The sequence below is a fragment of the Peromyscus californicus genome, unplaced genomic scaffold (genome assembly GCF_007827085.1).
Source record: "Peromyscus californicus insignis strain IS unplaced genomic scaffold, ASM782708v3 Scaffold_2__1_contigs__length_46816999, whole genome shotgun sequence".
Lineage (NCBI taxonomy): Eukaryota > Metazoa > Chordata > Mammalia > Rodentia > Cricetidae > Peromyscus > Peromyscus californicus.
In genome coordinates, this window is record NW_026294540.1 from 25,907,374 (window position 1) to 25,917,884 (window position 10,511).

The 10,511-nt window shown below is 46.6% G+C and overlaps 1 protein-coding gene across 1 annotated transcript; it reads right to left on the reverse strand.

Annotated features, from left to right (window-relative positions):
• Window positions 1-751: 751 nt before the first annotated feature.
• On the reverse strand, window positions 752-6,472 carry Ccl26 (C-C motif chemokine ligand 26). Its single transcript, XM_052754980.1, has 3 exons — window positions 4,793-6,472; window positions 4,596-4,704; window positions 752-934 (listed from the first exon to the last, which is right to left on the reverse strand). Exons 1-3 carry the CDS (start codon window positions 4,887-4,889, stop codon window positions 841-843), a joined length of 300 nt encoding a protein of 99 aa, XP_052610940.1. The 5' UTR covers window positions 4,890-6,472; the 3' UTR covers window positions 752-840.
• Between the last annotated feature and the right edge of the window lie 4,039 nt (window positions 6,473-10,511).

A 10,511-nucleotide genomic window follows, 5' to 3' on the forward strand; every position in this document is an offset into this window, starting at 1 on the left:
TGGATATAAGACATCCCCGGAGCATGCCATATTGGTGAGCTCTGGGTTTGATTGACAGGCCCTGTGTGTGTTGTATGTGAGCATGTGTGCAGGTATTTGTGCCTGTGTGTGGACATCTGGAGGACAAAATTTATCTATCTCATTGTCTAAATCATTATCATCCATCATCATCATCATCATCATCATCATCTTGAGACAGGGTCTCATTTTGTAGTCCTAGAAGGCCTGGAACTCACTATATAAACCAGATTGGTCTCAAATTCAAAGAGATCTGCCTGTCTCTGTCTTGAGTGCCAGCATTAAAGATGTATGCCACTATGCCTAGCCAGTCAAATCTTTTTAAAACTACATTTATTTACTCTCTCTCTCTCTCTCTCTCTCTCTCTGTATGCACCATAATGCACACACGGAGGTCAAAGGGCAACTTTCAGGAGTTGGCTCCCAGGGATTGAACTCGGGTCGTCAGACTTGGTGGCAAGTGCCTTTACCCACTGAGCCGTCTTGCCAGTCTTAGCAAAATCAAATCTTTTTTTTTTTTTTTTTTTTTCGAGACAGGGTTTCTCTGTGTAGCTTTGCGCCTCTCCTGGAACTCACTTGGTAGCCCAGGCTGGCCTCGAACTCACAGAGATTCGCCTGGCTCTGCCTCCTGAGTGCTGGGATTAAAGGCGTGCGCCACCACCGCCCGGCTGAAATCAAATCTTTATTTTAAAAACCTCTAATGGAAGCCATGCTCTCCTTCCACCAGGACTACGAACCCTCTAAAGGGATTCATCCGGCTCCGCGAGGGCAAAGGAGCCAAGAACTGCAGTCGAGGATCCTTGGGCTGAAAATCCAGCAGGGTCACAGATGCTTCTGGGCTTCCAACAAAGAAATGTATGTCTGCACCCACTTGGCCTTTGGTTGCACACAGAATTTACCTCTTTTTGTAGTGAATCTGTAGAAAAGAGATAAGAAGTGAATGTCGACATCCTTGGCTTAGGAAGCTTTTGAAGGAGGAGGGTGGGTTAGTCTGACTCGTGTTCTCCCTTTTCAACACAGCTGCTGCACTCTGTTCGTGTCCCATCTCCTGCTGATCCTGCTTCTCCTCTCCATTTCCCCTGGAATCCACACACTCTCAGGCCCACAGACCCCAGGAATCATGTCTCATAAGGTCTAGTTGCCAGATAGTAATCTATATTGGGACCCTCGCTTTCATTTCAATATAACAGCTTATTGAGACATAATTCACACACTCTATGAAGCACACATTTGAAGTGACTAGGGATGATGATACTATAGCTTAGCTATAAGGGCACCTGCCTAGAATCCCCATTGAAGGGCTGACGGTGTGGCTCAGCGGTAGAGCACCTGCCTAGAATCTAGTGAGGGGCTGGGGCTGTAGCTCAGTGGTAGAGCATATGCCTAGAATCCTCCAGTGAGGGGTGGGGGTGTGGCTCAGTGGTAGAGTACCTGCCTAGAATCCTTCAGTGAGGGGCAGGGGTGTGGCTCAATGGTAGAGCACCTGCCTAGAATCCCCAGTAAGGGTGGGGGTGTGGCTCTGTGGTAGAGCTCTTGCCTAGAATCCCCCAGTGAGGGGCTTTGGTAGAGGGTGGCTCAGTGGTAGAGCACCTGCCTAACATGTACAAAGCCCTACGTTCAATCCCCAGTAAGGTAAATAAATAAACGAAAACTTAAAAGACAAGTACTTGTTGGTTAATAGACTATATTTATAGACTACAGAACTATTGCCCAACCAATTTTAATCTTTCGTGTGTGTGTGTGTGTGTGTGTGCGCGCGTGCGTGCGCGCACGCACACACACACACTGAGAGTATAATCCAGAGCTTCATAATATTAAATAAATGCCCTACCGCTGAGTTATACCACAGCTCAGCACAATGAATTTTAGAGGACAGAAAGAGACCCCATATGAATATGCCACTTCATCCTCTTTTTTATATATTTAAATTAATTTTATTTATTGTGGAGGGGGGGACACTTGCTATAGTGCTGCAGGCCACAGAAGTATGAAGCAGGAATTCAGCTGACTATAACGAAAGCTATCACCTGGCAGGTCAAGGACTTTCCAGAGGAAGCCAAGGCTCAAGGCGTATTGGTGTCCTTTGGCTTTGTGAATATATCAGCTGTCTTCTGCTATGAATTTCATGTGTGCTATTATAGCTTCCCCAATTGATTCTTCTTCCTAAGAACTTCTAAACAGTGTGGATTGGTCAGTCTTTGGGCATGTACAACTAAGATATTTGGATAGCGGCCACACAGGCAAGGCTTCCTGCTTTCAGACTTTTTGTTTTCCTTTCTTAGCATTAGAATCAGATATCTCCTTTAGCTAACATCCAAAGACAAAGGACAGACAGAATAAGCATTTCAGGCCACCTGCTAGTCTCCTGAATTAAGGTAAATATCTATACTGAGACACCGCCAAGGCCAGGCAGCTGTTAGGGACATAGCTTTGTTTCTTGTGCAAATTAAGCTCAGACCCTCCTTTCTTACACAGCCTTAGTGGCACCCCCAGATTTCCCCTCCAACAATTAACTCAGAACAAAAAGGGCTTTTTCATACTAGGTGCATCAAGCTATGAGGCAGGTTTCCTAGCTCCCAGCAGACTTAGCCCGCCCAACCAGAAAGCGGCAGGGCCAGAGTATTGCTGATTGTAGGGTATGGAGATAGGTCACGGGGAGAGGAAAGGAAGGAACGAGGATAGAGAGAGGGACGAAGATGAAGATGAGAATGAGATGGAAAAAAACTTAGAACTGTAAGAGGACAGGAGGAGAAGGGGCAGAGAAGAGCTAAATATGAGAACAGAACTGGAGCTGTGTAGACAGAATTTCATCTCAGAAGAATAAAAGTGAACAGACTAATGAGTTTCATGTAAGTAGATTGATTCATTTGCTATCCCTCAGATTAGTAACCCATGCCGCTTGTAGCACCTTCCCCGGGACTCTAGGAGAAATCTCAGGCCGGCACCTGAGGGGCCTTTGATACTGTAGTGCTTACATGGAGGTCAGAGGACAGTCTGCAGGGAGTAGGCTTTCTTTCTCCATCCCAGGGAGCCAGGAGAACAAGCTCAGATGATTGGGTTTGGTCGGCAAACCTACTGAGCCATCTCACATTTGTGTGTGCTCTAACAAATAAAACCTGCCTGAAGATCAGAGGGCGGAGCCAGCCACTAGATAACCACAGAGACCGGGCAGTGGTGGCATTCACCTTTAATCCCAGCACTTGGGAGGAGGAAGCAGGAAGATCAGGAGCTGAAGGCCACCCTGGGCTACACAAGGTTGTGTAGAGAAACAAAGCCAGGCAGTGGTGGCTCACACCTTTGATCCCAGCACTAGGGAGGTGGAGACAGGAAGTGATAAGGCTGGGCGGAGAGAGGAATATGAGGTGGGGAGAGACAGGAGCTCAGTCCCTTTCAGGCTGAGGATTTGGTGGAGATAGGAAGTCTCTCTAGTGGCTGGCTTCTTTACTGACCTTTCAGCATTTACCCCAATATCTGGTTCCAGGTTTTTATTACTAAGACCAATTAGGATTCGTGCTACAAGGTCTTACTATTGTAGCCCTAGTAGGCCTCAAACTCATGATCCTTCCACCTTAGCCTTCTGAATGCTGAGATTACAAACTTTATCATGGTGTTTACCTCTTGCTTTTATACCTAGCTGTGAGAGCATGGCATGCTACGTGGTATGAAAGTCAGAATCTAACTAGCTCAGAGCCACATGTGTTTCTGCAGAGAGAGGGCTCTAACCTAGCTTGGTGGTTAGTTTTAATTGTAAACTTAAAATCTAGACTCATCTAGGAAGGAAGTCTCGGGGAGTGGGGGGCTATCTTGAATATATTCATCGAAGTGGGAAGACTTGCCCACTGTGGGTGGTACCATCCTTTAGGCTGGGGACTCTGAACTATATTAGAGTAGAGAAATCAAGCTGAGCTCTATCATGCATGCATCAAATTAATTGTTTTCTGCTCTTGACTGTGAATATAGTTATGACTAGCTGCTTCAAGATTTTGCTACCTTGACTTACCAGCAATGATGGACTGTGTCTTAGTTTCAGTTGTCAGTGTATTCTTAGCCTGGGATCATCTTTAAAAACCTCAATTAAAGAATTGCCTCGATATTGGTCTGTGGACACATCTGTTAAAAAACTGTCTTCACTAACGACTGATATGAGAGAACCCAGCCAACTCTAGGTGGCATCATTCCCTAGGTGGGACCATTGCTAGGCAGGTGGGCCTAGAAAGCTAGCAGAGACCATGAGCTACAGAGCAAACTCAGTAAGTGGCATTCTTTCATGTTCTCTTCTTCCGTTCCTGCCTCGAGATCTGACTTCCCTCAGTGACGGAGTGTTAACACGAAATAAACCCTCTCGTCCCCAAGTTGTCATGCTATTCATTCTAGCCACAGAAAGCAAACTGGAACAGACCATAGCCTGGCATTTCTCCCTCAAGTTGCTTCTATTCAAGTATTTTATCCCTGGGACACGAAACAAAACTGAGACGCTCACTTCCCAGATTCCCACCCTGATGCCCAGTTCATCACTGTGGACATCTACCCAGCCCCTGCCCGGTGACGCGGCCGATGCAGCGGGACCTGATACTCACACCATGAGATCTTGGGGACAGCTGCCTTTGGCGAGCTCATAGGAGTGCACCCAGTTCCACGGGATCACATGGTGGCTGTAATAGAGGCAGCAAGGCTTGTCGCTTTCTTCTAAAAACCACGGAGAAGAATGACCTTGAGACGGCCCTTCCGGAGGAGGAGCTTCTGGGGGGAAAGGAGCGGGAGATCAGCTACGTACGTGCGGCAGCTCCAAGGTGGATACCGAGGAAGAAGGCCAGGAGAACAATGGAACTCAAAGAGACGGTCTTCATGGTCCATGGGCCTGGGCTCTTCATAGGTGTCTCCTGAATTCCTCTTATCTTGTCTTCTATGAGGCTGTGCAGTACCTGAAGAACATTCCAGAGAATTTTGTGGTTGAAAACAAAGTATTGAGTGTATATGTAGGGGTGGGGGCGGGCATCGGATCCCCAGGAATTAGAATTATAGATGTTTGTAAGCCACCCGATGTGGGTCCTGAAAACCGAATTTAGATCCTCTGGAAGAGAGTAAATGCTCTTAACGGTTGAGTCATCTTTCCAGACCCTCACCTTGTTTTTTGTTTTGTTTTGTTTTTTGTTGTTGTTGTTGTTTGGTTTCTTGAAACAGCGTTTCTTTGTGTAACCACCCTAGCTGTTCTGGGACGCACTTTGTAGACCAGGCTGGCCTCAAACTCACAGAGATCCCCCTGCCTCTGCCTCCCAGGTGCTGGAATTAAAGATGTGTGCCACCACTGCCCAGGTTTATTTATTTATTAAGATAAAGTTTATCAGTGTAGCCCAGGCTGGCCTCAACCTTGTGATCCTCCTGCCTTACCATCCTGAGGACTGGCGTTACAGGTCTTCATCACAAAATCTATTTTGAGATGGGACATTATATATCATTTAACTCTTTTTAAACAAATAAAAGGTTTATTTTAAATTTGTAATTGTGCATGTGTGTGGGGAGGTGGTATGTACTAGTGAGTGCAGGTGCCTATGGAAACCAGAAGAGAATGCTGGATTTCCCGAAGCTGGAGTTATAAATGGTCCTGAGCCACCCAAAGTGGGTGCTGGGAACTGAACTTGGGTCCTCTGCAAGCAGTTCTTGTTATTAATCAATGAGCCGTCTTTCCATGCCCAGATTCAACCCTTTTCAAACCACCTCCCTTTTAGCCATCTGGGTTATTTTGATTGCTTCCAATGACAGGGAACTTATTACCTAATGCATCCCAGTTCAGGATAGCTATACATGTAACCATACTCTTAAATTCTTCTAAAAATTCAGCTAGGCTTGGGAGCACACCCCTTTTAATCCCAACACTCCAGAGGTAGAGGTAGGTGGATCTCTGAGTTTGAGGCCAGCCTGCTCTTAAAAAAAATCTTCTAGGGGCTGGAGAGGTGGCTCAGTCGTTAAGTGTTATTATGACTAGCCACTTCTGGAGTCACATGGACTGCACATGCGCTGTCAGCAGTCAGGCAAAAAGCTTAGTCACTCCAGGGCCTTAGGTCCTCTGTAATCAGTGTGCAGTGTGGTCACATAATCTATACTCATGGCGTAGCTACTTAGGCCCACATATGTATGCACGAGGTGACCTGTAAGAGCACCTCTTCCTGCTCCCGTCCCCCTCTCTCTCCTTCCCTCTCCCCCCCCACCTTCCTTTTTCTGTAGGCCTACCCACCTCCACCCTTTCCCTTCCCTAATAAAAACTCTTACACTGGGTTCTTATACTGGGTTGTACCTCGTGTTTTCTTGAGCCCAGTAAATAACACCGACAAATAAATAACATTAAGAGCACTGGCTGCTCTCCCAGAGAACCCAGGTTCAGTTCCCAGCACCCACATGGCAGCGCACAGCTGTCTGTAACTCAAGTTCCAGTGGATCTGGCGTCTTCATACATACATGCAGGCAAAACACCAATACACGTAAAAAAAAAAAAAATAAAAATAAAACTTCTAAAAATGTGATTAAATGTGTATAGGTTCTGTCTGTGACTATCCTTCTATGGTTGGTGATCATTGTGTTTCTTTTATGAATCAGAATCCCTCCGAGTAATGGATATGTCCATAAATGGGCTTCCGCTGGAATCTACCTTCTCAGCAATCATTCACAATGCTCTATCCAGGGCTTTGAGGTAGTCCTCTTATTTTTCCTCCGCCTCTCCTTTTTGGGTGCAGAAGATCCAACCCAGAGCCTTGTGCTACACCCCGAGTCCTGAATATCCATCATTTCAGCCCCTCTGGGTCCTGTTCTGTTCCCAGCTCACCCTCCCCTATGGTTAAATTCCCTGCTCCATACCCTCCAGGTTGCTGGCTGCGATCTGGTTACATTTGTATAGATGTGCCAGAAACCCCCATCTGGGATGCTTCCCAAGGTCTGGTCAGCTATTTGAAATTCTGCTGCCACGGATACCCTTCTAAAATTCTTCTGTTGTCATGGTCACAGGGATGGAATAGACTGGCTCACTTGTCCAGGCTTCCTCCCTTATGTCCCTTGTGTTACAGAATGGTGTTACTCGAATTCTAAATGGTATTATATACAAAACCCGGAGCCAGATATTGGGGTAAATGCTGAGACATCAGAGAGACAAAGGAACAAGCCACTGCCACGTCTCACCTCTAGGACTCCTCAGCCTAAAGAGGCCGTCAGTTCCTGTCTCCTCACACCTTATATACCTTTCTCCCTACTTCCATCTTACTTCCTGGGATTAAAGGCGTGTGTGCTTCCCAAGCAAAGGTATGAGATCTCAAGTGCTGGGATTAAAGGTGTGTGCCACCATTGTCTGACTCTGTTTCTCTCCTAGACTGAGTCAATCTCATGTAGGCCAGGGTGGCTTTGAACTCACAGAGATCCAGGCAGATCTCTGCCTCCCGAGTATTAGGATTAAAGGTGTGTGTCACCACTGTCTGGCCTCTATGTTTAATCTAGTGGCTTGGTCTGTCCTCTGATCTTCAGGCAAATTTTATTAGGGTACACAGTATATCACCACAGACTAGTATATTCCCATCCCCTGAATCCATATGTTGAAGCATTAACCCTTCAATGTGCCTATGTTTGGAAACAAGAACTTTATAAAGACTTATTTTTTGAGACAGAGTCTCACTATATAGCCCTGGCTAGCCTGGAACTTACTATGTAGACCAAGTTGGCCTCAAATTCGTAGAGATCCATCTCCTCTGCCTCCCAAGTACTGGCATTAAAGGTGTGCCCCCACCGTGCCTGACTATTTTTATTTTAATTTTAAATTGTATGTATGTCTGTGTGTGAGTATGGACAGATGAGTGTAGTTGCCTGTGATGGCCAGAAGAGGGAGTCAGGTCCTCTGGAGCTGGAGTTACAGGAAGTTGTGAGCCTCCTGAGGTGGGTTCTGGGGACTGAACTTGGCTCCTCTGGAAGAGCAGTAGGTTCTTATCCACATCTTGAGGGTATCAAAAAGCAGAGACAGGAGACGAAGTGGATCCCCACTATGATCTGGAAGACCCCACTCCCCATCAGCCTTCTTCCTCCAGTCAGATCCTACCTCCCAAAGGCTTCCCAAGTCTCCCCAAACAAGCCGGGCGGCGGTGGTGCATGCCTTTAATCCCGGCACTCGGGAGGCAGAGCCAGGCAGATCTCTGTGAGTTCAAGGCCAGTCTGGTCTACAGCGAGATCCAGGACAGGCTCCAAAACCACACAGAGAAACCCTGTCTCGGAAAAACAAAAACAAAACAAAACCAAATCTCCCCAAACCACCACCAGCCAGGCACCCTGTGTTCAAAGACATGGGTCTGGGTAGGGTGTGTCTGTGTGTGTTGGGGGGGAGAGAACATCTCACTTTCAAAGCACAGCACAGAAGAAAGGGCAGCCCAGTCCACATGCTGGCTTTCTTTGAGTATGGTTTCACTATTTAACTTAGACTGGACTTGAACTCAAGACGTTCTTACTTCAGCCTCTTAGATGCTGGCATTACAGATGTGTGTTACCAGACCCAGCTAAAGTCAGACTTTTGGGGCTGCAGAAATGCCTCAGCAGGTAAAAGTGCTTGGTGCTCTTGTGGAGGGGCCTGAGTTTGGGTCCCAGCAACCACATGGGGCTGGCTCACAATTGCCTGTAACTCCAGTTTCAGGGATCTGATATCTCCTCTGGCCTCTGTGGGTGCTGACATGCATAAAGCACATACTCACAGACAAACACACGCATGCACATAAAATAAAAATAATTGCCGGGCGGTGGTGGTGCACACCTTTAATCCCAGCACTCGGGAGGCAGAGGCAGGTGGGTCTTTGTGAGTTCGAGGCCAGCCTGGTCTACAGAGCAAGCTCCAGGAAAGGCGCAAAGCTATACAGAGAAACCCTGTCTCGAAAAACCAAAATAAAATACAATAATAATAATAAAGACATTTTAAAGACAGACCTTGTTTGCTTGTTTCAAGGAACTGTGTGACTCTTCAAAGCAGTTCTATGAGAGAGATGGCTATTTTTAAAAATTATTCTGTGTGTGTGGATGTTTTGCTTGCATGCATGTCTTGTACACCAGATGTACACAGTGCCCTCAAAGGCCAAAGAGGGCATTGGATCCCCTGGAATGGAGCTACAGGGGGTTTTGAGTGGCCCTGTGGGTGCTGGGGATCCAACCTGGATCCTTTGCAAGAGCAGCCTCTTACTCTTAACCACTGAGCTGTTGCTCCAGCCCGAGCTTATTTTTTATCCTTCTTGGCTGTCTAAGAAAATGGAGATCCAGAGAGAGAAACTGGTTTATCCAAGGTCAGAGCTAAGGCTGGACGTGTCGTCTGTCTTCTGCCTCAATCTGAAGAGTCTCGGGGTCTTGTCTCCTTCTACCCTGAAAAGGAACCTCCAAGTTGGTCCCCCGCCTCGATCCAAAATGGTCCTGTAGGTAAGTGAGGATCGTTGGGGAATATCATTTTAAGGTGTGTTACTTTTGTTTATGTTGCATTTGTTTTAACTCTGTGAAACTGTGTTACTGTGCCTGTCTAAAACGCCTGGTGGTCTAATAAAGAACTGAATGGCCAATAGCAAGGCAGGGATGAGGAGAGGCGGGGCTGGCAGGCAGAGAGAATGTATAGAAGGAGAAATCTGGGGGAAGAAAAAAAAAAAAGAGGGGTTGAGGATTTAGCTCAGTGGTAGAGCGCTTGCCTAGCAAGCACAAGGCCCTGGGTTTGGTCCTCAGCTCTGAAAAAAAAAAAAAAAAAGAAGTTGCCAAAGAAGGAGGAGGATACCAGGGGCCAGCTACCCACCTACATAGCAAGCCACAAAGTAGGAGTAAGATTTACAGAAGTAGGAAAACAGGAAAAGCCCAGAGGCAAAAGGTAGATGGGAAAAATTGAAAATAAGGAAAGCTGGCAAGCAGCAAGCCAAGCTAAGGCCGGGCATTTATAATTAAGGATAAGCCTCTGTGTGTGATTTGGGTGAGTGGTGGGCCCCCAAAGGAGTAATAAAACAACTAATACAGAGGATACCAGAACAATGGATAAATCACAGTTGAGTAGGTAAGGAGAAGCACAGTTGAAGACCAGAAAACCACGTCCAAACTTTTAGGAGCCCAAAAGGGGAAGCACAAGTCTAGGGATTGCAACATTCACAGCACAAAAGCATACTGCCAGTTGCCTAGGAGACATGCAGCTGTTTTCATTAGGTCATTCCTGTTCTGAGACATGATTTCCCAGGCAAATATGGCAGCCTGGCAATTCCCATGGCTCCTGAGTATATAAGTGTGTTCCAGTGGACTTGAAGTTACTTAGGAGCTAGGGCTAAGGATGGCTCAGTTGGTAAAGTGTTTGCCTAGTGTCTTAGGGTTTCCATTGCTGTAATGAGACAATATAACCAAAAGCAAGCTGAGGAGGACAGGGTTTATTAGGCTTACACTTCCATATCATAGTTCATCATCAAGAGAAGTCAGGGCAGGAACTCAAACAGGGGAGGAACCTGGAGGCAGGAGCTGATACA